Source organism: Carassius auratus, chromosome 34, assembly GCF_003368295.1.
Source record: "Carassius auratus strain Wakin chromosome 34, ASM336829v1, whole genome shotgun sequence".
NCBI lineage: Eukaryota > Metazoa > Chordata > Actinopteri > Cypriniformes > Cyprinidae > Carassius > Carassius auratus.
The window spans coordinates 8,288,915-8,316,633 of NC_039276.1; the positions used below are offsets into that span (position 1 = coordinate 8,288,915).

General features: G+C 35.8%; 1 protein-coding gene across 5 annotated transcripts in view; it reads right to left on the reverse strand.

Annotated features, from left to right (window-relative positions):
• Positions 1–27,719, reverse strand: part of lrp1bb (low density lipoprotein receptor-related protein 1Bb) — a 250,801-nt gene that overhangs the window by 158,581 nt on the left and 64,501 nt on the right. For all 5 annotated transcript variants that reach the window (XR_003277158.1, XM_026217735.1, XM_026217734.1 and 2 more), the window contains one exon: positions 159–296. Coding sequence is in view for 4 of the 5 variants with exons in the window: in XM_026217735.1 (XP_026073520.1) it covers positions 159–296 (138 nt within the window). In the remaining variant the exon portion in view is untranslated. The remainder of the gene's footprint in view (positions 1–158; positions 297–27,719) is intronic.

Here is a 27,719-nt window from a genome sequence, read left to right on the forward strand (position 1 = left end):
CATTAATGTAAAGCCAATTTGTGTAAAGCTATGCAGCATTAGGCTATCATTATAAATGCTGTTTTTGTCCTAACAGTGAGCTTATCGATATTGACAGAGCAAAATAAACATCTGCATAGCTAATATCTTGCAAAGACATTATAATTTAGTCTACTCACCTCGACAGTGGACTCCTTCGTCAAAACCATCCTCACAGTCTTTTGCCCCATTACAGAGCTTGTTGAAGTGAATGCACTTTCTCGTCCCGATACACTGTATGTGATTGAGAGGACATCTGACTATAACCTCCACCTTACCTAAAGAACAGGAAAGAATGATGGTTTACACGTCTGGTGTGAATTTGGCAAAAACATATCATCCACACAGTTTCACTATATTGTCAGTAATAACTGCTACGACAGTTTTATGCAAATCTATGTGGTTCAGACAACTGTCACTTGCTTTAATTCGCTAAGCTTTGAGGGATGCTAATGAAAATGGGAAACAATCCAGCTGATTGAATTTAGCTTAAAATGCACTGCCAGCCCCAGAGCGATTTCATTTTTGCAACAAAAACTTTCCTTCAGCACCATTTCCTGTCAGTGGTTCTTTAAGAGAAATGCTAATAGAATGATTACAGGTTTCTCATTTACAATTCATCCTTCCTCTTTCCTATCCTAATGAATGCTAATTTAATTAGCAACTTAAGGCCAATACATCACTTATTGTAAAAGTAAAGTTCTGCAATGCAATAAGGTAGCAGAAACCGTTTAAGCAAATTGGCATTTGTTTCAAAGTAGAAATATGAACAAAGTAAAAATTACTATTTATCACTATACCTGATTATTACTAATCTGAAGGGGAGATTAAATTGATCAAAAGCGACAACAAATATGAAGTTACAAAAGATTTATATTTCGAAAAAATTTTGTTCTCTTGAACCTTCTATTCATCAAAGAATCCTGAAAAAAAAAAAAAACACCATTCGCAAAATTGATGATAATAATAAAAATTTTACTTGAGCTCCAAATCAGAACATTGGAATGATTTCTGAAGGATCATGTGACACTGAAGATTGAAGTAAAGGCTGCTGAAAATTCAGCATTGCATCGCATACTTAAGTTACACTGTCAAATATATGAAAGTAGTAAACAGCCATTTTAAATATTAAGTATTCCTCAATATTACTTTTTTTATGTATTTGATCAAATAAATGCAGAATACATACAATGCAATAAGTTTGCTGAACCATTTTAAACATACTTTCTATAAGCTAAGTTATGAATATATAAGACAAAAAAAATATTAATAATAACATTTATATAATAAAATAAACAAATATTACACACTGATTAGAATCAATATGTAGCAAAAACCCTATAGAAACAATATTGTTCAAAAATCTGCAAAGACATTGATTAGATAAATGATGAATTCAATAAAGCAGATTTCATGCGGTAAATGATAGCATTGCTGTAAGTAGCCCTCTCCTCCATTAACAGAAATAAATAAATAAATACATCAACAGTGTGTAGACGCAGCCACAAATGCAAATGTGTTTACTTGAAGGCATTACTCTGTACAGTAAGCAGACGTTCGCATGTAGGCTATGCTACTATGCTATTCTGAATCACTCTGTGTGTGAGAGAAAAAGAGCAAGAGAAAGAGAGAATGAAAGAGAGAGACGGAGCCAAAGCTTCAGAGATATCTATTGACATGGCTGCACCAAAGCAGCTGTTTAAAGATTCATGAGGCACATAGGTGACCCCCATCTGCTTGAGCAGCCACACAAACGCATAAAATATGTCTAAGTGAAACCTAGACTTCCATCTCGCACACTGTGAATATGTCACATTGCACCTTGACTACACTGGTATCAATTACCATAACTGCAACACAGCTACTTAGCATGAGAGTTATAGCTCATGTGACTGGACCTCTTACAAATCTTCAGAGTCCCAGTTTCCTCCGAGCGCTGATCCTACACCACTGAAAACATACTCTGAGAGGAAGGGTTATTCATCAGTTTTCATTTAGACTTCATAAGATAAAATGACACTATAAATAAGTGGGTCATTTAATGGGGGAATGTCATCCCTTAATATATAACAAGCACATGATTTATCTGCCAAATCATTTATGCTTGTCACATTTCACAAAAGTATCTCATTGTTCTCACAGACGTTTCCCTTTTTCTCAGCTATGGAAATGTGCCGAAAGGTTTTTTTTTTTTTTTTTTTTTGACCACCTTTTCCCCCAAGGATATTCTAAATTAGGCAAAGTCAAATGTAAGTGACCTGAACTTTGCATACTCATATTTCAAACGTGAGTCCAAAAGGCAGGCTAATCAACCTCACAACTTTGTGGCTTTTCTTCAGAGAGCTGGAGGAGAAGATACAGGACAGGCATTTCAATTAAAATGTCATTGTTTCAATCCTTGGCCATACATACAAACAAATACGTACAAATTGTACAGTGACAGAGGGATTTTGAGGCCCAATATAGGTTGATTAATACCCATGCTAATTTTCAATTAAAACTGTATAGATACACTTGCCAACATCTCTCTAATCATGCATTCATGAGGCACTTTTCCATTATTCATGAGTAAATACAACAACAAAACAATTGAGGAGCCCATGCCACATGTATTGCTCTGTTAACACAGTGGAGTGAGGGGCTGTGACAAACTGTGATTATCTTAATAAAACCACATTGTCAAATACAGAATCATTCCACTCACAAACTGATTGGGGATTAATCTAATCAGATGAGAGGGAGAGATGAATATTCAGGAGTTTCAGATGCACCGTGCTGGATAACACAGATGGTGTCTCTGCAGTTGAGGGATGATAGGAAATTATTTTCACCCTGTACCAATTTAGAAGCCAGATAGCACTCATGGTGAAACATCTTCCATCATGAGAAAACTCATGAAAGTGGAGGCGGAAAACACATGCTTATCATACTTAAAGTACATGTAGGAGAACTGTCCAAAAAAAAAAAAAAAAAAAAAAAAAAAACCTTGTATAATAGTCTATAGTGAATTCGCTTTGCACATTTATGTCTCTTTGAAATTTTATCTTACATGTCTTGTAAAAAGAAAAGCTATGTGTTTTTATGAAGAAAAAAAAAATCCATCATTAACTATGACCTAACCTCACTAACCTAATTAACTATTAACTAACCATTACTTCAAGCAAAAAAAAAAAAAAAAAATTCCATAATCCATAATAACTCTTCCTCCTTTGAAAAAAATCCATCTCCTGTTGTCCTCTCACATTTTAAAACTGTTTTTAGAACAGTGTTTGATATGTGATTATTTCTCACCTGATTCACTCAAGACGACTGTTTCAATATTGATCTATATTTTGCATAGATGACTCGTATTTTAGCCAGAAGCAACTGTTTGAAGTTAAAAACATATTAATGCAGAATTTAATACAAATATGCAGCTTTTCACTTTACAAGATGTCAAATGACGAACTCAAATCTTATTATGACGGCACCCACTCACTCTAGAGGATCCATTGGAGAGAAATTTATGTAATGATAAATCTCTCCAGATCTGTTCTGTTTTGTTCTGTCAAACTCATCTACATCTTGATCGTCTGAAGGTTAGTAAACTTTGAGCAAATTTTCATTTTTGGGTAAACTATTACTTTAAAAGTGTACATAGCACAATGTTCTGTGTATCTAATTTAAAACAGATCAACAAACAGGAGCATTTAGAGAGAATAAATCTGAACCTTCTTCCAGCTATTTATTTAATTGGCATGAGATTTGTCATAGGTTTCACTCTACGAAACAAATAAAACAAATGACCAACTCCACAGGACCGTGCATAATGAATAATGCATCTAAGTTTTATTCAACCTCTGGTGGTAAAGAGGAGCTAGCCTAAAGTTGATGTAATTGAACTAAAACTTGTTTTATATATATATATATATATATATATATATATATATATATATATATATATATATATATATATATATATATATATATATATATATATATATAAAATGATTTTACATTTTCTTACAAATTCACACATTATCTCACTAAAATTCATTACAGTTCAAGGTCTTCTGTGATGCCAGCTGTCTGAGTCTGGTGGTAAAAGGCCTCCATGATGAAATGTAAATACGAGTCTTAATTAGTTCCCCCCCAAAAAGCAGGAGTCTCAGGAAATCAAATGATTTGGACTCAACAATAAGCATACAGATGGAGACTACACTCCTGCTCCATACAAAGTAGGGCCTCCACAACTGAACAGCATTTTGGCCTTTTCATTAATTTGCTGAAATGGCTGTAGTGTCACTTTAAAAAATGTAGTGTCCACTGCCAAAATAAACCCTTTCCCTGTCACTCACATTTTGCTTTTAATTAAAAAGCCATGGTGATATTTACCCTCTTTTCTCAAAGTGAAAGAATCAGCTGGGAGTTGCTAATCCATCTACTTAATGTGTAACGAAAGGCTTTCATATGAAATCATCCATTCTGACTTTAATCAAGGAATCTAAAATAATGAATTCTTTGAGGAAAATGATTAAAAGAATTTCATGGCAAGGATTGACACAATGCCAACATTTCAGTAGCTGATACCAAAACCTGTGAAATATCATTCTCACCATCAATTTTGAAATCACAGTAAAAACTAATGTGATTAGAACACCTGAAAATAATTGTAATAATAATTATATTATTTCAAATTAGCATTAACAATTAATCAAATCAAATAATTAATCAACATGTGATTTACATAAAAAGTATACTGTATACATAATATATGTATAAAATAAACAAGCCCCAGTATACATAAAAAGTATACTGTATACATAAAATATGTATAAAATAAACTATTCAGAATGTCTGGACGGTGAATGGGCAGTCCATTTCTAAGGTCACAACAATGATGCGTAGATTAAGAGGGATACCCACTACCACAAATGACCCGACTCTCCACTATTCTGTAGTAAACCAGTTATTATTTTTCATGATTATGTGTATGGCTTTGCCAGTGTATAAATGTTTGTATAACACTGCGGACACTGTATATTAAACTCCCACATTTTAAACGCTCCTAAAGTCATTTCTTGTTTATTGCAAGAGTGTCTTCCTCTATCCTCCTTTCTGCAATCACTTTTCTCTCTCTCTCCTACACATACAGTCAGACACAGTATTTATTTTCCCTCCTTTGCTCTAGGTCAGTCACATTTGAAATGTTCTATGTACTGGTTTTCGAGAAAGAAAAGTCTAACTAACCTTGGACAGGAAAGCAAACTGTTTGCAGTACATGAGGTCCCTGGGAATGCCTTCCGAGCTCTACTTTCACCAGCATCTCTCAGAGCCAAAGAAAAGCCTCAGGTCCAATAAAAACATAAGCCAAAAGACAACTCTACAATGGTTATTCCTTAAAGACATGGCTCAGTCCATGGTTTACATGCTGTCTATTTTAGAGAAGAAAGAGGTCATGGGGCTTCATATGGGGTTCTCAGAAAATGAGGCCTCAATATGCTTATTTAATCATCATACTGCACAAGAGCACAATCACCTATGCATTTTTCTTATATGTGCAAATAAGGCTAATATTTTTTTGTGGCAACACTTTGATTTCAAGGAACTTATATCTCTTCAAAGCTTGGATGAAAATAAGAAAATCAAACAAACTTGCTGGTCACCCTTACAGCTAAGATAAGAAACACACACACACACCTTTTTTTTGCCCAGCAAGAAATCTTAGCTGAATTTATTATGTATGTAATGTACTTTATATTCAGCTGCCTTTATTCCACACTGACCCTCAATTTCTTCACTGGCTACGTTTACATGCACAATTTTTGGTTCAGTTGGACAGAATTCATTCCAATTGATGAATCTGAATGTAGTGTTCACATGAACACTAAAGAAAGTGATCGGGTTGATGTGCATTAAAATGTCACAAGCTTCACATCGGAATTGATTTTTTTGAGGTGCACACTGCACAAATATAGTTTCTCACTGTTTGCACATAATAGTCACTCTCCTAAATGGCTTCTCTATTTGTTTTTAACAACATAATTAATATTTATCCATTTATGGATAATTATACATAAAAACCGCTGTGCCATGCTGCTCATACATTCAGTAAAAATGCCACTCCCCACGCTTCATGCCTGTGGGTGAGAAGGTTGTCCTGCGCCACTTCACAGTTTCAGGGTGAAAGGGGAGTTTTATTATGACAGGACATGGATTTATACAACACTTTATTCATTATGCTATTTCTGCATCATTGCACATGCGCAGTCCCTTCGGTTTTGGGGTTCAATCCGATTGAGTGTTCACATCCACTATCAATCTATTAGAAAATAAATAAATCACCCCCTTCAATCCAATAGAAATTTAATTCTGATCAGGTTCAATCGGATCGATTAACGTATTTACATGAAGGTTTTTCAGTCTGATTGAGATGTCTATCCGATTACAAACAGATTATTTTTTAGACACACTTCATGAAGTACTCACGCAGGTGGTGCACTATGACTGGTGAGCATATCTCTCTCTCCATTTCCTGAGTAGTAATACGTACAGATGAACTCTATGTTGTTTTGTACTAAAAATCCACAAGGGTAGCTCAACCTCAATTCAATCATAAGTTACTCACCCTCATGTTTTTCCAAACCTGTACGACTTTCTTTCTTCTGCAGACATTTTAAAATAAGAGTCTCAAAGGCATTTCTTAAAGTAAGAAAACATGACGTGTTGTTAGTGTGGCTTTCATTTACACAAAATCAAAGCTGAAAACCTACAACTCAATAATATTTTTCTGCTTTGTAAACAGTGGTTATTTCCTTCAGGATACACAAACCTAGTCTAAACTCACCTGTATAAACAAGGATTGAAGTACTCTGAAAACTGAACACCTTTGACAGAGCAGCCACAACCCTCGTGGTTACGTACAAATGTCACTAGAATTCCTTCTTGCTGTTTATTAGCTCTTTTAGCTATCAGTCGCTTATGGATGCTCTTGGCAACAGTACAGCAATCTGTCAAGATGGTGTAGGTGCTGTGGCATTGTGTATTTTTCACTATCCTAAGAGAGAAGCATTGTAATTTCCCTCCTTACTTTCCTCTCAGAAGATATATCTGCCATTTACATGGGATACAGAGTTGTACTTTGTGTTCCTAAAGTTGGGTCAGAGAGACAGTGGCATTCGTTCCAATGTCAACCTGGGTTTATCTTCAAATGTCAAAGAGATTAGCTCCAAGTCAAACTGTCCACTTCTGTTATCTCAACATGCCTCTCTCCCATGTTTATATACTATATGGAGCTCTAATGAAAAAAAAAAACTTGGATTTATTGAATTTTAAAGACTAGCCAGTAATTTTAGATGAGGATGTGTTTTAATGGCACAGCTTACAACCTAATTAAGGCCTATGGAGATAAACATAAAAAAAAAATATATATATATATATATATAATTTTTATATAAATTATATTTGGGCTGGGTATTGACACATATTTACTGATTCGATACAATTTTGATACACAAGCTTGCAGTTCAATTAGGTTCCAATTCAACATGGCAATTTGTCTCACCAGTAAAGTAAAATATCTTAATTAATGCTGCAAAAATGTGTTATGAAGTATTTTTTTTTTTTTTTTTTTTTAGCTGTCTAACGAGTTTATGGTCACCAAATATGTTTATTTATGAGGTGAATAGAACTTTACGTGACATATTTTTTTGTAGATTTTCATAGATTTCGGTAAGTTGTACTATTTCTTTTAACATACCTTCAGATTTTCATTCATGTTTATTTTGTGCTATAACTTGTATTAAAGTGGAGGAGGTGATTAGTTCACGTGCACTTCCTGCTTCTCTTAAGCTGAGTTGCTACAGCAGTCTTTCATTTGACACTCGACAAAATGATATTTATTGTTTGAAAATTCGAATAAAATTTGAATTTGAAATATTAGACTTTGCACTTTATTGGATTGGAGAATATGTAATTTACGTTCATTAACTGAAAACTGGAACTACTTTTGATTCTTGGGATTTATGAATAAATAATAGCTTCATAAAATTGGAACAGATTAAAATTACTTAAAATCAACAAGTATATATAATTTGTACTCATCAAATAAATGATTTAAAGTACCAGTAACAGAATTGTACAGTGAATGCCACAGAATGGCACAACAGACAAGATAGCGGCTCCAAGTGGGGGATCAAACCTGCAATCTTCAGCTTCTCTGCCATCCCTTAAAAGAAAGTTCAATAAGAAAGTCCACAGGGCAACATGCACAGATCCCATTGTTTCTCACTGCATATTGGCATGTATCCTCTGTAAATCATTGGTTGGATTTAATTAAACTAATTCATCATCACGAAGTAATGTAATCAACATCCTATGAAATGGAGTCATCACTTCCTCCGCCGGGCTATGCCTTCCAATGCACTGCCTGTTAATACATCACATTCAAAACCACTCACTGCTCAATAAAATGTCCATACATCACCCCCAAGCCCCTGCAGGAGAATCGGCACATTCACACTTCCATGCATTTTTAAACACTACTATTCAGTCCCTTTCAAACACCTGATGCATTCAGATGGCTTTGTGCTTGGATTCATAGTAAGGCATTTATAGTAAAGCATTCAATTTATATTCCACAATCTTTTGATGTCTGTTGTTATGTAGATCTCCGTACAGGCTCCATTCCAGGGAAAACACCTTAGTATAAATGCCATTCATATAAATAATGCATAGCTTCTTTGGAGAAACATGCAGAGCCAAAATAAATAAATAAAATTAAATAAAAAACCAACACATTCATACAAACAATTATTTGCAAAGGAAGATGATTTTTTTTTATCTGCCAGTCCATTACTCTGGGAATAAATGTACTGTACTCATGAACAAAGAATAACCCTTGGCTTGGTCCCAACTTGATGAAAATCACAGGAGAAAGCAGTTTCAAGCTCCACACAGCATAGTAGGATGCCGTCTACTACTGTCCAAAGACACAGTAGACAGCATCCACATTGAAGAAACAATTCTGTGATATTAATAATTGTAAAGATTCACATCCTGTCCTTTAGAGAAAATAGGCTACTGTTTGTGCTTTCCAGCATGCTGTTATGTCGTCTTGCCTTCAAGGGATGTTGGTCAACCAAACCACTGAATGAATGATGAAATGCATGCTTTTTGGTGACTGTCACTGAATACAATACGACTGTTGTCCAATTGAACTGCCTAGAATTTAATGCCATCTAAAGATGTTGTTTGTGTTTTAAAATGTCCATACAATGAAAGATTCTTCAAATCTTTTGTCTTCCACAGAAAAAAAAAAAAAAAAAAAAAAAATATATATATATATATATATATATATATATATATATTGTAGGTTAGGCAGTGAGTACAGTACACTATGACATTTGCAGATTTTTATCAACAAGAAATGTTCTCTAAAACAAATGACAATTTACAATGTGATTATATTACAAAGGTTTTCATACATGCATTATGTACAGTATTTACCGACTTTTGCATTATATACTGTATTCAATTGTTCAGTAGACAACTTCTCTACTGAATGAAAACCATCTGTTTGCACTCCTGCCTCTACGCTTAACATATACCAACAGAGTTCTCTTCAATAACAGCAGGGGACTAATGTAGGCTTTAGTAGTTTGATGTCATCCAGAGGTATCATGACAGCGAAACTGTCAAGGTGTTGAAATATGCTCTTTTCACAGGCTGCTGGTGACAAGCTAGTGATTTTGTCCCTAACTAAAAAAAAAAAGCGGAGGAGTGAAAGAAAGAAGACAGCAGTGGAACTCAAAAGATCTGTCATGAATAGAAAAAGAATCTCTAACTATGGAGGTACGATATCTGCCAAGAAACATTGTGAATTCCAAAAGATGGTATGACAAAATACATTATAAAAAAACATTAATAAAAAAAATATATATTTTACTTCCTATAGGATGATGTCATTCAAGGTGTTTTTTTAGTTATAGGTAACAGGATGGAAAGTCAAACTCTAAATTAATTAACAAATAAATAATAGTTCCAAGAAAATGTTTTACTTAAAATATTGTAACTAGAACGACATAAAATACATCTTAATTAACTGTCAATTTGCTCACTTGGTTCAATAAATAAATAAATAAATAAATAATCAATTAGTTATTCAAATAAAGACAGGTTCAGTTAATTGTGGCATTATGGTAAAAGACAACTACCTAATAATATCTACATATTTATGTACTTACATACTTACTTACTCACTCACACACATTAAAATAATACAAATATTTTACCCAGACAATCAAAACATATATAATAATAAAAAAAACTGCATACATATGCAAAAGGCAAAACCTTCGCATCTCATTTACAGTCTTAATTTAGAAAATAAAATTAAGTCTCAACCTTATTTGAGCTGCACCCAACTCTGCATGCTTCACGCACTGACAGTGAAGAAAGCTTTGCCTTTGTTTGGTCTGTCTGTTTGTTTGCTGCTCCCAAGCAGATGGCATCATCCACAGGAAGTGAATCAGCTTGGCTCTTACAGCACACAGGCTCCCACTAAATTAAAAGGATCATCTCCAAAGCTCCCTACTTACATACCAAACCCCCTGGATGTCTGGAGTCATAGGCGTCGCTAGGCCATTCTTAGGAGGGCTAGTCCCTATAGTTCCATGAACTGTCCACAAATTTGTGTTCGCCTCAGTCCTCTTTAAATTTCATGTGAAATCAGCGGCAGACTTCTTTTGGCTCCTCCCTGTCTTTCAGTGCATTATTTTTTAATCCACAGACGGCAGCAGCGCAAAATGAGAAACAGAAGACAAGGTGTGTATATATCTTCAAATCTATCTATAAAATGTATTTTATTAATATCGTTTTCAAATTTCCTATCATTTCAGTTTAGTTTTAGTTATTTTCATTAATTGTTAGTTTTAGTTTCGTTTTTATTTTGTAAACACATTTTTATTTAGTTTTTATATATTTTATTTTCAGTTTTAGTTTTTATACAATTCAATTTTATAGCAGATTTAATAGTTTAATTTTTAGTTAATGGAGCGCATTGTAGATCAAAGCAAGACAATTTCGTCAAAGTTTAATGTTTGCATAGTTTAGTTAACTCTTGTGCAAATCTCTTAATGATGTAAATAAATTATTTACAATTGAACAAAAAACTAAAATATGCAAATTATTTGTAAAGGTTTTCAGAGGAACTATAAAGCTACAGGCAACTGAGTTTTTTATCACGGTTGGAGCTAAACTCTGCAGGACAATGACCTCTCCAGTGTTGGATTTGAAGAAACCTGTTCTTTGTAATCGTCATTGAAACACTGTAAACAACCAATTTGTTGGATCTTTTGCACAGACTAGCCACCGGTGCATGCCCACCTCTCCCTCTATGAACGTACACAAAAAAAGAAACAATCTAAAATGCTTTGAAGCCTCATACTACTCAAAACTAAATGCAATATTATTATTTAAATTATGTTTGCCCTTATCTTTGCCACTCTAGCACGCATGCGCTTCAGATGTGTAACGCAATCAATCCCAGTTCAAAAGCTACACAGGACACAGCAAGCAATATCAGTCATGCGGTGCAGGGCTGAATATGTCGTCCCGGCTATTCCAAGCTCTATTATTGCAGTCAGCGGGTGATGCAGTTGAACAGTCCACAAGTCATCAAATATTCCGCTGGACCGGCTTTCGTGTATGTCAGATCAAGGAAGTGAGAAAAAAGTGTTTATTATGTTTAAAATCTGGATATTTTTCTTACAAAAATGCATGGATTCACTACTGGAGGCCTTTATTTATCCAACGGATCCATGTGCTGTATGTTTGATTATGGATGTGCATGCTTTATTTGACGACTTGTGGACTGTGTTTAACTAAAACACTCACCCCTTGCAATCATAGAGCTTGGAATAGCCAGGACAATTTTTTATTAAACATCAAAACAATTCCTCTGAAAGAAGAAAGTCATATACACATAATGCCTCGAGGTGTGAGTAAAACACAAGCTAATTTTCATTTTTGGATGAACAAACCTTTTAACCTGTTAACCAGAACCCCCATTATGGGACTCACAACTGAAAATTACCTTCCTAACTTAACATTTTAATAGTTCCTGACTTCAGTGTGCTACACACACAATTTTGGTGTCTTTGGAAAGAAGAACCCATTGATAATGCTGAAAAAGATAAAAAGTTTTAGACACTGAAGAGCCCTGGAAACATTTTTTTTTTTTAACACACCGGGTTTTTTTTTTCATATAAAAATACATGACATCATTCCTGGAGTAATCCAGAGAATTAATGGGTTGAAAGTCACATGTCTCATGAGTTTCTATTTCAAATCTGAAGAAGATACCATGAAAAATTAGATTCCTGCAACCATTTTTCTAAGACTATGTCTAGATAGACAATATATTTACCAAAAAATTTAAGGGTTTTACTTACTATTTTAGTACTTAAACATACCACTGCATAGTTATAAAGGTAGCACTTTATTTTACAGTCCTGTTCCTCATGTACATACCATGTACTTGTTATAGTAATTAAAATAGCTATGTAATAACTAGGTACTAACCCTGAACCTACCCCTAAACCTAACCCTACCCCATGTAGTTACCTTGTGTTACCAGAACTTTCTTAGATAAATACACTGTAAGTACACTATAAGTACATGTTAGTACACGTACTGTAAAATAAAGTGCAACCATTATAAAATTATAGGCAGAATCTTCAACATTGGATAAATGATTTATTTGAGCACTAGAAAAATACATTAAAAATAATTTGAGTAATAATAAGAATTATATTATTATATGATATATTAAAAAATTATATGAATTAACTATAGGCCTATGCCAATTAGTACATCATGAGATTGATAGAAATACAGCATTTACAATGATAGACACTCAAACAGTCGATAATGACATGCTGATGGCCTTAATACAGATGGCAATCATACAGATGCGCCGTATATTCAATGATCACACTCTATTCATATAGAGCGCATTCACAATGATAGCTGTCTATCACACACTGATTATCAGTCATATAGATGGTAATCATGCAGATACTGCCACATTTTCCTCAAAACACACACACATATATGAAAAGTGTTGAAGAAGATGAAAAAAAGAGAAATAATTATTTGTGCAAAAAGCTGATCGCTAAGTTATGCCCCCATCAGATGAAAGGTGTGTGGATCACAGCGCTTCTCGAGAGAGCATGCTATTATTTCATAATTTGAGTTTCCCCCACTGATCTATATATATAACTGGATCGCTCATCGCGTTCTAAACTGCCAACAGGCAGTGAAGCCACCGGAAGTGTTCGAGCCGCCATCTTACTAATCCCTACCAGCAGAGAGCACCATTGAGTTACATTCAAACCGCTGTCCTAAAATAACTCGATTTGAAGCTGATCAGTCAAACGGGACTCGTTTTTATGTTATGTGTAATGAAGAAATGTTTATTTCAGATGTTATCTTCAGTGTTTACGGTCTTTTGGGACAGGAAAAGCGATATATTTAAATCGTGTAGCTGGGTGTGTCTACTGCGCACTGACGACACAGGTAACTGATCAAACACAAAAATGGCTTATTTCTTTATGAACAAAATTATTCGGGAATTATTAAACGAACATAGTATCAGAAATGGATTTTAATATATTATAATGAATTATACAGTTATGTTGTTAATATTTCTCTATAATGAAATAAAAAATAATAATTTACTATCTGGGAAATAAAGCTTTGTATTTATTTCTTAAATCTGTACTGTATATAGTCAGTTATTTCTCTGAATAAATTCAGATTTCAGAACGAACACTTTGTAGTTTGTTATATGTGTTGAGGTCGTGCCCCTCTGATGTTTATCATGTTCATGATGCTCACTACTGTAATGAATGTAGCTTTTTAATAAGTAGGGGAAATTCCCGACATTTAAAAAATAATCGTTTACATGCCTAGGGTGTTAGCATTGTAATAATGTACAGTGATACTTCATATTTATAAACACTGACTTGTTAGGTGATGTTTTCTCATTAAAATCATACAAATTCCTATTAATTCAATGGAATGTTTTCGCACACTATGGATTACCAATATGGCGGCGCAGCGGCTTCACTTTAATGACGTCATGAGCAATCCAGTTCTATATTATAGATCAGTGGTTTCCCCTCAATTTCAGCTGGTGTACTTCCATGAAAAGTTAGAATGTTGTGACTTTTTTTAATGAAGATCAAAAAGATAAACAATACAGATTTATTTTCACAGCCATCTTTTTTCTTATTTATCAAGGGTGCCGATATTAGTTGAGGGCACTGTGGGCTGTAACTGTATATAACAACTGAGAGAATGAAATGAGAAAGCACCATTTAAAAAACGATGTCACTTTTATAACCTGCTTTGATTTGGCTTTCGTCTTAATGTTGTGAGACAAAACAGAAAAAAAAAAAAAATTACAGCATTTTGTGCTCATAATTGCATCAAACTCTACTAAAAACATTGCCCATCACACAGAAAGAAAAAGGGTACAAAGCTATAAATGGGACAATTTAAGGTACAAAAGCTAAAATGCGCACCCAGTGTAACTTATTTACCCCTAAATGGTGCCTTAAACTTTTTCTAACAATATAACTATGGATGTCATAAAGGAAAATAAGGGATAATTGTGATTTTTTATAGGAAAATAAGGGACAGAATAAGGGATGCTCAAAATATTTGTACCGTACCACGTCTATGTCTGCAGTCTGCAATCCTTCCTCGAATGTGTTAACAAAGGAAACGGTGATTTGTGCAAACAAAATTACTTATCAGTTAAATAGAATAAGAATTTGTTATTTTCATGGTCTGGTAGTCATATCAAATGGCACATGACTGTGAATAGGGGACAGACTGTGTTCTGTATAACTTTCATACAGAATGCTCTGATGAATTATATAACTTTACTGGAGCCAGCTAACTTTTGAAGGAAAACCCCTGTTATTACAATTGGATTAGCTGCCTGGAATGCGGAGACATGTCCAAATCAACAAACATCAATGCGATTATAAGTCAGATCATTATTATGTTGGTGGATATGAAGCAATGCAGGTAGGCTGTTTAATTTGCGAGTGAATGGCTAGGTAATGTTAACTGACTCTAAAGCTGTAATTTGCCTTGCTAGGAGTTAATATTTATACATTTATTCATTTATTCATTAAGCAGATGCTTTTATCCAAAGTGACTTACAGATGAAGACAGTGGAAGCAATCAAAAACATCAAAAAGAGCAATGCTATATAAGTGCTATAACAAGTCTCAGTTAGGTTAACACAGTACACGTAGCATGGGATTTTAACTAATATAATAAATAAAAAGAAAACAGATAGAATAAAAAAAATAAAAGAATAGAGCAAGCTAGTTAGAGGTCTTTACACATACACACACACATACATATACAATTGCATAATAAATGAAAAGAAAATAGAATACAAAAAGATTAGAAAGGTAGTTAGATTTTTTAAAGAATAGAATTAGAATAGTGAGTGTTAAAGTTAGAGGGTCAAATAAAGATGGAAGAGATGTGTTTTAAGCCGATTCTTGAAGATGGCTAAGGACTCAGCTGCTCGGATTGAGTTGGGGAGTTCATTCCACCAGAAGGGAACATTTAATTTAAAAGTCCGTAAAAGTGACTTTGTGCTTCTTTGGGATGGAACAATCAAGCGACATTCACTTCAAGAACGCAAGCTTCTAGAGGGCACATAAGTCTGAAGTAACGAATTTAGGTAAATGGGTGCAGAGCCAGTGGTAGATTTGTAGGCAAACATCAATGCCTTGAATTTTATGCGAGCAGCTATTGGAAGCCAGTGCAAATTGATAAACAGAGGTGTGACGTGTATTCTTTTTGGCTCATTAAAAATTAATCTTGCTGCCGCGTTCTGAATTAACTGTAAAGGTTTGATAGAATTGGCTGGAAGACCTGCCAAGAGGGCATTGCAATAGTCAAGCCTGGACAGAACAAGAGCTTGAACAAGGAGTTGTGCAGCATGTTCCGAAAGAAAGGGCTTGATCTTCTTGATGTTGAATAAAGCAAATCTGCAGGATCGGACATTTTAGCAATGTGGTCTGAGAAAGTCAGCTGATCATCAATCATAACTCCAAGGTTTCTAGCTGTTTTTGAAGGAGTTATGGTTGATGTGCCTAACTTGATCGTTACATTGTGATGGAATGATGGGTTTGCTGGAATCACAAGCAGTTCTGTCTTGGCAAGGTTGAGTTGAAGGTGATGGTCCATCATCCAGGAAGAAATGTCAGTTAGACAAGCTGAGATGCGAATAGCTACCGTCGGATCATCAGGATGGAATGAGAGGTAGAGTTGAGTGTCATCAGCATAGCAGTGGTATGAAAAGCCATGTTTCTGAATGACAGAACCTAATTATGCCATGTAGACAGAGAAGAGAAGTGGTCCAAGAACTGAGCCCTGAGGCACCCCAGTAGTTAGATGCTGAGACTTGGACACCTCACCTCTCCAAGATACTTTGAAGGACCTATCTGATAGGTAAGACTCAAACCATTGAAGTGTTGTTCCTGAGATGCCTTTCGCCAGTAGCGTTGATAGGAGGATCTGGTAGTTAACCATGTCAAAAGCAGCGGACAGATCAAGCAGGATAAGTACTGAAGATTTGGATTCTGCTCTTGCCAGTCTTAGAGCTTCAACAACTGAGAGCAAGGCCGACTCAGTTGAATGTCCACTTCTGAAGCCAGATTGGTTGCTGTCAAGGAGATTGTTGTGTGTGAGAAATGTAGAGACTTGTTTGAACACAGCTCGTTCAAGTGTTTTTGCAATAAAAGGAAGAAGGGTAACTGGTCTGTAGTTCTCTAAAAGAGATGGGTTGAGGTTGGGTTTCTTAAGTAGTGGAGTTATACGTGCCTGTCTAAATGATGAGGGAAAAACACCAGTGTGGAGGCAATTGTTGATGATGTGAGTGAGTGCAGGTACAACTTCAGGAGAAATGGCTTGAAGGAGATGAGATGGAATTGGATCAAGCGGGCAAGTTGTAGGGTGATTAGAAAGGATGAGTTTTGACACTTCTGCCTCAGAGAGTGAAGAGAAGGATGTAAATGAGTGTTAGTTTGTTGGTGATATGAGCTTGACTGACTGTGGTGTGGAAAATTGTGCACTAATATGTTTAATTTTATTAATGAAAAACGTTGCAAAGCAGATATTAGAGATGAAGCAGGAGGAGAAGGAGGAGGACAAAGAAGTGAAATGTTTTAAAAAGCATGCGAGAGTTAGATGAATTGTTAATTTTGTCTTGGTAGTATGTCCTTTTAGCAGAGGAGACATTAGCAGAGAAAGAAGATAGGAGTGACTGATACACAATAAGATCAGTACTTGTAGTTAACAGATCAGACTTGCGCCACACCCTTTCAGAAGCTCTAAGCTTAGAACGGTGTTCGCGTAGAACATCAGATAACCAAGGGGCAGAAGGGGTGTTACGGGCTGGCCTGGAAGATAGGGGGCAAACAGTGTCTAAACAAGATGTAAGAGTGGAGCAGATAGTATCAGTAGCACTGTTAGCATCCAAAGATGCAAACAGTTTAGGGGAAGGAAGTGAAGATGAAACCATTGCAGATAGCCGGGAGGGTGAAAGTGTGCGTAGGTTACGTCGAAAGATGGCATGTGGAGGGGTAAGTGATGTGTCAGGGATCATGTTGAGGTTAAGAGTTAGGAGGAAGTGATCCGACGTGTGCAGTGGAGTAACCAGAACATGATCAGTAGAACAGTTTCGTGTATAAATAAGGTCCAGTTGGTTGCCTGATTTGTGAGTAGCAGTAGTTGACACTCGGTTGAGATCAAAAGAGGCAAGCAGAGTGTGGAAATCGGCAAACAGAGGTTTATCTAGATGAATGTTGAAATCTCCAAGCATAACTAGGGGAGTACCATCCTCAGAAAAGGTTGAGAGCAACACATCTAATTCATCCAAAAAAGTTACCCAGTGGTCCTGGGGGTCGATAGACAACTAAAAAATGAATTTTAAAAGGGTAGGTTACAGTAACTGAATGAGATTCAAAGGAGCTGTTGATACCCAAAGATGGTAAAGGATTAAATTTCCAATCATTAGAGATGAGCAGACCACTACCTCCATCTCTTCCGGTCAAACGGGGAGAGTGGGAAAATGAGAAATTATTGGAGAGTGCTGCAGGTGTAGCAGTGTCCTCTGTTTTGATCCAGGTCTCTGTTAGGGCCATGAGATTAAGCTTTGAATGACTAATAATAGAAGTAATGAAATCGGTTTTGTTTACAGCAGACTGGCAATTCCAGAGACCAATAGGAAAAGAAAGTAGTGTATTAGCAGACATAGGCAAAGTATGCAGGTTGTTAAGATTGCGCTGTCTACATTGTGTGTTGCATGGTTTACGAGTGGTAATGATAGTAGGGATCTGGAAACACATAGTAAGATTTGGTTATAAACAAAAAAAACAAAAACAACTGAAACAGAAATGAAACAAGTAAAAGGAAAAGGATCTTCCCACAAGGAGGGCTTAACTGGAGGGCTGCCGCGACCGCTGCCGCGGTATACTAATCTTTTTTAAACCTGACAAAATGGAAATTGAATTCAGCTGAACGTACTTTACTGTTTATCACAACAAAGGTCTAAGCAAGCGCACAACACTGACAACGTATGCGATAGAGTACGAGACCAAACGCAGCACGTCTCAACACAGTAAACAAACCAGAGTTTCCTAGCAACGACAACTGCGCTAAACACTAATGAGACAAGAAATAAATACACTTACTTAATATTTTGCTATCTTCCTTACCCGTCTTTGGATATTTGCGTTTAAACACAAGTTAAACCATAATTTGGCCATGGGATTTCAAGGCAGACTGCTCTGTATCTGTGGTGTCTAGCTGGAAAACAACGCCAGAATGCAGTCACTTCACTATGGTTTGCATTAGTATTAGTTTGGATTTTGTAGTTACTGCAATTTTGACAACCTTGTTTCTCTGCAATGGGACAAAATTCAACCAGGAGACTTTGTCACAAGACAGAACAGATGTCACAAAGCCCATTTTAGGACTTAACTCAATTTTGACCAGATGTGTATTTACTGCACTTTGCCTTTGGACGGCAGTGTACATATACTCATAAAACACAGAGTTCAAAAGATGTTAATCAAGTTAAATGTCATCTGATGATCTCATAAATGTCCCCTGCACAGTCTAGCATTTAGTTAGCATTTCATTCTGTGCTTAGAGGCGGCCATTGAGGTAAATATTGCATAATGCAGAATGCCATTCCCTCAGCTCAATAACAAGATGCTATGCTACATTACCTCTCAAACCTCCTTTCTGCAGGTGTCAGTTCTCTGGGGGAATAGGCAAATTTACTCTCCATTTATTTCAGTATGAGAGGGGCCATATAACTGCCCTTAGAGGAGTGCTCATAAAATCCATACACATTTCTATGCATCTTAGATGGAAAGTCACAGCCAAGCTATTTTTGCAAGACCACCTATTAATTCCAAGCAACCCAAGTCCAATGCTGTTATACTCTGAGGTATGCTCTTTTGTTTTGGGGTCAACTGTTTTTAAGCCATGGATACTCAGTGGACAGAAAGATGGAGCAGATGGATCCTGTTAAATACAGTATAAAAACAGAATGTTGCAGTTTAATAAAAGCATAAAATAACTGCATATTGTACAATATTTATTTGTGTAAATATTGTATGACATTTATAATCATCATTAATGCACAAGTAACATTAAGCTTCTCATGAGTGGAACTATATCCCGACTTAATGTTAAATTTAAATTATTATGGCTCTTTTATGTTTCACTTAAATAAGTGTTTAATAGAGAGTCAACACTGTCAACATTAATTTTACTTGTTGTTTCTGCTCTGTCAGTTTGAGAATTTTATGCTATGTGTACAAGGCTGTTAGTACTGATTGAATGATTAAATCTAAACTACTGTTACTTGTCTGTATGCTTATATATTATCTTTGCCTGTATATACATATTATTGATACATTGCTTGTAATTTTTTACAATGCCCTCCACTATTATTGGCACCCTTGGTAAATATGAGCAAATGTGGCTGAGAAAATATGGGGCTCTGTACAAAATAGAAAAATAAATAAATCAAAAGAAGAAGAAAAAAAAAGAAGAAGGAGGAAGGAAGTGAGGGAGAAAGAAAGGAAAATTTATATATATATATATAAAAAAGGCATTTTCTTGTGTCCTGAGTAAATAAAACTTCATGTACAGCTTCATGTGTAACCCAGGTAATATAACATATATTTAATCAAAGAAGGGTTTAAGGGCCAGTAATGTACAATTAACTTGACAGATGTCTAAAGAAAACAGCTGTCATCTCTTCAAAAGCTAGAACATCATGTGCTCACCTTGTGGCTCACCACCTGCATCGCCTTCTGGGTGTTGCGAGTTAATGTTTTGCCCAGAACAAAAATGAGAACAAAACAAAAATCAATCTATCTCATCCTTTCTGTTCAATTCAAACTTCAAGGGAGGGGAAAAAAAGAAAAGAAAAAGAGCAGCAATTTTTCACTCAAGCATGTATTTCCTGATAAAGAACATTATGCTCAAAATAAAAAGCAGGAACCTATGGAACAGAGTGAAGAGCACTGAAATGACCCATATTCACAAGCTAGGACCACAAACTAAGGAACTGGGGAAGAGTAGAAAGAGGATGAAGGGGTCGAGGGAATGGGATGATGGTCAGGTTGATCAGGGCGTCTTGAATTGAGGGCTCAGAGAGACTCAGGGTGGGTGTACCGTCTCTAGCATATATTTAGTAGGGGTGTAACGATACGCGTATTCGTATTGAACCGTTCGGTACGACGCTTTCGGTTCGGTACGCGGTACGCATTATGTATACCGAACGGTTCGTTGGAGTAATTAATTATATTTGAAAAAAAAAAAAGAGAGAGAAAGAAATATAATGATATGCGTTCAACAAGGTAGCCCAATAACCCAAACAACGTAACAGGCAACGCCCCTGACACTCCCGAAGAAGAAAAAAACACCATCTTATATGTTTATGTTAGGCTACTCAGCAGGCGCTCGCTCACTCAGTACACGCTGAAGGCTCGTTGCAAAATAGCCAATGCGTTTAACAGACTAGAAATGAGAAGATCCTCCAATAACCAACAGGTCTGGTGTTTGGGTGCACTTTGGATTCCCTGCTATCCCTGCAGCATTTAGACACTATAGCTTACAGGGAATCCAACCCAAACACCAGACCTGTTGGTTATTTTAGGATCTTATATTTCTGGTCTGTTAAATGCATTAGACATTTTGCAACGAGCCTTCAGCGCGTACTGAGTGAGCGAGCGCCTTAGGGGCCGTTCACATATCGTGCCTAAAAACGCATGGAAAACGCTAAGCACGTCTTTCTCCTGAGGCGTCTGTCTTTGCTAAGCAACAATGACGTGCTCTCTCCATGAGACGCGGAAATTTCAGCGAAGGATAAATGGATTTGCAGCTCTAAAAATCGCTTGCAGTAGCTCTGCTACTGAATTTATTTCAAAATTGCAATCCATATACAACTATGATCAGCTGTTCCTTCATCTTGGCTGAGCTCTCAACGTTGTTACGGGAAAGGATGAAGCTGATTGGTTGGTTCTTGTCACATGACCCGCGGTGCGCTTGCGGCATTCTGAAAAGTTGAGATGTTTTTACATTTTGCTGTATCTAAAACGTATCGAACCGAACCGAACCGAACCGAACCGTGACATCAGTGTATCGTATCGAACCGAACCGTGAATTTTGTGAACCGTTACACCCCTAATATTTAGGCCATACCATGAGGACCCCCCCGATACAACCTAATAGAGATATAATGTGGGAGAAGGTTGACTAAATGGATGATAAGGGAGGGAAGGGTGGTTTCGAGAGAACGAGACTAGCAGTGCGGTGTGACGTGGCCCGGTATATATGGAGGTTCTTAGAAGTCAGGTGATTGTTTGGGCGTGCCCCTGCCCCGAACTTTAGTTAATACCAATTAACTCCAGTTGTTTTATTTAACCCCAAAGAAGCCATTCCTCATTCAGCTTTCAATTTTCCTGCAGTTCTCTTTAGCAATTCAGAGATAATCTTAGCTGTAAGGTCATTCTACTCATAACTCATGTCAAAAAACTGAGGTCATACTCCACTGACCGATACAAGAAATAGCATGATGTATTTGGAAAGCTCCAAGACTGTCATCACAATATGTTTTTCTTCATTACAGTAAAGTGGGCTGTCCCCCAGCTCCCCTGATAACCCAATATGTCAGGCTGGTCCCACAGGGAAGCTGGATGGGTAGCCTACCCAGGATCCTGCTGGCCATGTGGCAATGAAAATGTGCAGCTGCCCTTCCCTGGAGGCCCTGATAATGGAGTGATTACACTTCTCTGTGGTGGCAGAACTTGGTCACATCAACGCTAGGAATATGCAGTACCGCCGCTCCCTATACGCAGGGTACGTGGTTTGTGTAGGGCACCAACTCCCAGGGTGGCACCATCCCAGTTGCCTTCCCAAAACCTTCCCCCAACCGCACTCACAAATGCTCGCACCTCACGTTTGCAGCTGAATTTTCATAACTGATGGATGGACATCTATGCATGGTTAAAAGACATCAGCAATCTGGCACAGAGAAAAGAAAGTAAACAACAAAAAAACACGCATTGAAGTTCGCTTGACGTTGACGATCGATATTCGCCAATTTAGGGACCATGTATAAAGTTACATGCAATATTAGCATACACTTTTCTAAAGTCAATAGCATTTTATGAATGACACAGTCATAAAAACAACTGTAATCGTTCATCTAGGTGTCAGCTATAATGCAAACCTTGCACATTTTTGATATTTATTAAAATAAACTGTAAATCATATGTAAATTGTGCTACTTTTTCACAACTGAATGGGCTCAAAGGCAAATCTGAAGCTCAATAGTATTTGAGGAGAAAGACTTGCAGTCATAAAACAATTGTAATGTTTTCATTTAGGTGTCAGCTACAATACACACCTTATACATTTTTTATTTATTTATATTTATTAAAATAAATTGTAAATCATTAGGTAAAAACAAGGCCTGTGTATCACTTTCAGGCACATTCCTGTGATTTTTATTTTTATTTTTTCACCACCACCAAGCATCTAATATTCTCTCTGACTTTTCAGGCTCCCTTACAAAAATTAGCAATGGTTTTACCAAGAATTACACCAAAAATCAGCGTTCTTGTAGCCATGTTAACTTCAAATTAACCATGCTTTTGTTACCTTAAATAATAATTTACAAAGAAGTATTATACTGTAATATTTTTCATTTTTGTTGTAAAAACTAAAAACTTAAAATGCATTATTTAAAAACAATGAAGCAATAATGATTGGTTAACCCTCTGGAGTCGATCCCTGCATATATGTGTTATGAGGCACTTTTTCCTGATATCGCTGAAAAGCACTTAAATTACACTTTCAGTTTTGATCGTACAGAGCAATGCATTAACTGAATGTGCAAAGGGTTTACTTTTATTTGCACATATATAACATATATAACACATATAATAACATCAAAACTTTGTGCGTTTATAAAATAAAGAAAACAAGGTGTCTGCAGCCTTGGTCTGTAGCGATCTTAATTTAGAAAAGCATCATTAAAATTAACTGTAACTCAGTTAATACTCAACGAAGAGACATGAGAGATATATCTATAGAAAACTTGACATGTCTACTTTTAATATTCTGTGATAAAATAATCCATATGAAAACAACGCGATGTCCAGTCTTTCACGTCTCCCTTCATTATATCTAATGCGACCACGCCCACTACCTGAACTCGCTATTGAAATTACAATGTTACACTTGAAACACATGGGTTGTATTCGCCCTTACCACAGAAAACAAAGCAGCGCGGCTGCTCTTCAGGTTTTTATTTTTTTATTTTACTGTTTGCTTTGCGCTGAGAGGAATAAGACATAATTCAACCCGAGAAGATGCGCTGAGGATTACCTCAGGATTTGAGTTTTGGATTTGCTCAGAAAAAAGAATGAATGAAGTGCTTAATCCTGCAGAGATCATAAACATGGGTAAGTCTTTTTTATTATTATTATTCATATACTTGTATTAGGTTTCACATAACGTGTACACGTTTTACTAGTAGGACTTTTTCCTGACTAAATGTATAATCAAGTGAAACATTATGAAGTTTCATTCACATAATCTAAATGTTCTACTGTATTACTAGTATCAGTGACCATCACAATAATGTTAATAATGTAGTTTATCAATTAGTTTATTTGAGAGCACATAAACAATATACACTTTGGAAATGCTAGTTATGGGATGTTCATTTATATTTTTTCAATAATAATAATATACCAGTAATTATTTATTTTTTTACTATTTAAAATAACTGCTTTCTATTTGAATATATTTTACAATTTAATTTATTCCTGTGATCAAAGCTACATTTTCAGCATCCTTACTCCAGTCTTACTCCAAGTGTGTCCATGTACACTATACCATTCAAAAGCTTGGAGTCAGTATATATAGAAATTAAAACATTTATTTAGCACACACATGATGATAAATAAAAACAATTAATACGATAAATGTTACAATGCTGTTCTTTCAATTTATATAAAAAAAAAAATGAAAAAAAAAAATTCTCAGCTCTTAGAGTAAAAGATCTGAATATTAGACAGATTTCTGAAGGATTGTGTGACTGGAGTACTGATTATAAAAAAACAATTTTGAAAGTCAGATTTGATTGTTCCTAATAAACTGTTTAACTGCACTCGAGAGTGAATCTCAAATTATTCTGTGGGTTAATTAAATATATTCAAAATATACTAAAAACATAAATTTATATACATTTATTTTGTCCTTACATTCATTCTTGCAACACTTCCCTCGCAGTGACACAGCTGACTGAAAGGCTTATTATGCAGCTCATTACGTGGGTCCTTGCCTTATCAGGTATAAATCACAATAATATTCATGATAGTTGATGCCTACTCACATATGACTTTTACAAACAAAAAGGGTCTTAGAAAATTTAAATCAATCTATTGTTTTCAAAAAACCCTAGACATCAGAGGGTAAAAATATATATTAGGCTTATACTAAATTTATGTACATAACATGTTATTACAAATACCTGCAAAGGGAGCCAAAGGGTAATTGCTGCTGTTACACTTACAGGCTAAACATTTAATTCAAATATTCACTCAATCTTAAATGTTTGGCCACCTTTTTGTTATAGATGACACATCCTCTACAATTTCTTCAACAAAAAAACATGTGGACATCCGCCAGTGGCTTCTGATCCCCTGGAACAGCAAAAACAATAACTATATTGATGAAAACCAAAGTCTTAACCCCTTGGAGTGGAAGCCCGCACCGGTCTTATATTTTATTGTTGACCACTAAAATAACAATTACTCTTAAGTAAGGAATAAGGTATCGTTTGAAACGGCAAAGGGTCTACTTTTATTTGTATATAGTCATTATAACAACAAAGCAATGTGCTTTTGTAAAATAAAGAAAATAAACAGGGTGCGCTCTCAGTCCTCACTGTCCCCACAAGCTGCTTTCAGAAACGTGTCACTAAAATTAACTGAAACTCAACAAATAATTTACACACATACAGGAGAAATATATATAAAGAAAGCTTGGCATCTCTACTCTTCTGTGATAAAGTAATCCATATGAAACCAATGACAGATCCAGTTTTCCCCTCTGTTCTTATTATCTCTAATTAGATCATGCCAACGCAGTTTTCGCGCTATTAATATTACAAATCTACATGTAAGTCGCACAACATGTACAATAAACACCTACATCACCATAAACAAAGCAGCAACATGTTAATCTCTGATACTTTTCATTTTTTGAAAGAAGATGCTGAGGAATAAGCCTGTATTTACCTCAGAAGATGCGCTGAGAGGAATACGCTTTGCTTACCTCACAACAGCTCACATTTATTTGTTTGTTTGATTGTTTGTTTGTTTGTTCGTTTGTTTTAGTGGGTCGTATATATATATATATATATATATATATATATATATATATATATATATATATATATATATATATGTGTGTGTGTGTGTGTGTGTGTACTTTCACCATGTTTGCGCTGTCTTTGTCCGATCATTGTGTTGTTCGAGTCCATTTGTTTCCTGTTGTTGTCTAATTTTCCTACCACTGTTTTGGATATTGCACTCATGATGTCTTGACTCTTGTGTTGTTTATTTGTTTGTTTGTTCATAATAGAACTTTAACTGCACTCAGAAGTGAATCTCTATCAAGTAGCAGCTATAGGCTCAGAAATTAAAAACACTCCAGGTGAATCTTATTATAAATCTAAGAGGATTAAGAGTTGAACATAATAATATGAAGCAAATGGAGACAGCTTCTGCAGTATCACTCTATCGTTAGATTCACTTACATGAGAACTAGTAGTCATTTAAGGTGTTCTCAAGCAAGTCTTACTTTACGAATATTACAAGTGACATAGTATAATATAAACAGTCCCAATGTGTGTGTTACATTAGGCAGAGATGTACTTGGCAAGTACAACAGTGTTCATCAACTTTAAAGCAATAAATTTCAATTATTTTGAAGATTGGTATGAGTAATAACCAGTGAATAAGGATGCCAGTGCAGTGTCCAGCTCAATGACTTTAAATAAATAGCCTTGTTTCCACCGCAGGAACTTTACCTAGGAACTAGGGACTCTGGCCTGGTACTTGGTGTGTTTCCACCGCAGGAACTAGGAACTAAATAAAGTTCCGGGTAAAAAAATGCCCCTCAGAAAGTCCCTGCTGGCGAGGTGGTACTTTTTCAAAGTTCCGGAACTTTCGGGGGCGGGACTTTGGCACTAAACACGCTGATTGGTTGAGTTCACGCAGCATTGGTTGGCTGCATATACACATATCCCTGAACTAAGTACATTTCTGCAGCTGTTATTATGCTTAAATGAAAACGAAAGGAGGCAGTGGTATTTTATATCCTATTTCGTTTTATTGTAAATATACTGAGGGGAAAATTGCAGTAGCCAAGACGAGCTGACTGAAGTTATCAAGTACGCTGCTGTTTATAGATTTACCTGACTTGTGCAGTCAAGGACATCACACTCCCAATACGAATGCATAAAGTCTGAACTAACTACCGATGATGCACGTCCAAAATCAGCGTACTTTTATTTTATTTTTTTTATCAGCTGTACTTTGTATTGAGAAACGCGTGCAGACCTACGTCACCAGTCTATTTGCCTAATCTACCCGGTACTTCACACCGCGGTGGAAATGCAGAAAGCAACAGGTCTGGGGGGAAAAAAGTTCCTGGTAAAAAAAGTTCCTGGTACAAATGTTCCGGGTAATTTCGGTGGAAACGCGGCAAATGTAGTCCGGACCCACTTTATATTAAGTGGCCTTAACTATTATGTACTTACACTTTAATTAATAATTTAGTACAATGTACTTATTGTGTACATACATGTTTTTACATTGTACTTATATATATATATAAAAAAAACTACATGTAATTACATCTGTATTTAATTTCTGTAATTACATTTATAATTACATTGTTGACCCATACTTTACACCTTAACCCACCCTTAAACTTACACATACCTCCAACCCTCTCCCTAATCTTACCCCATCTCACCTCAATAGCAGCAAAAGTGTTTTACAATACAATATGAACACAATAAGTAC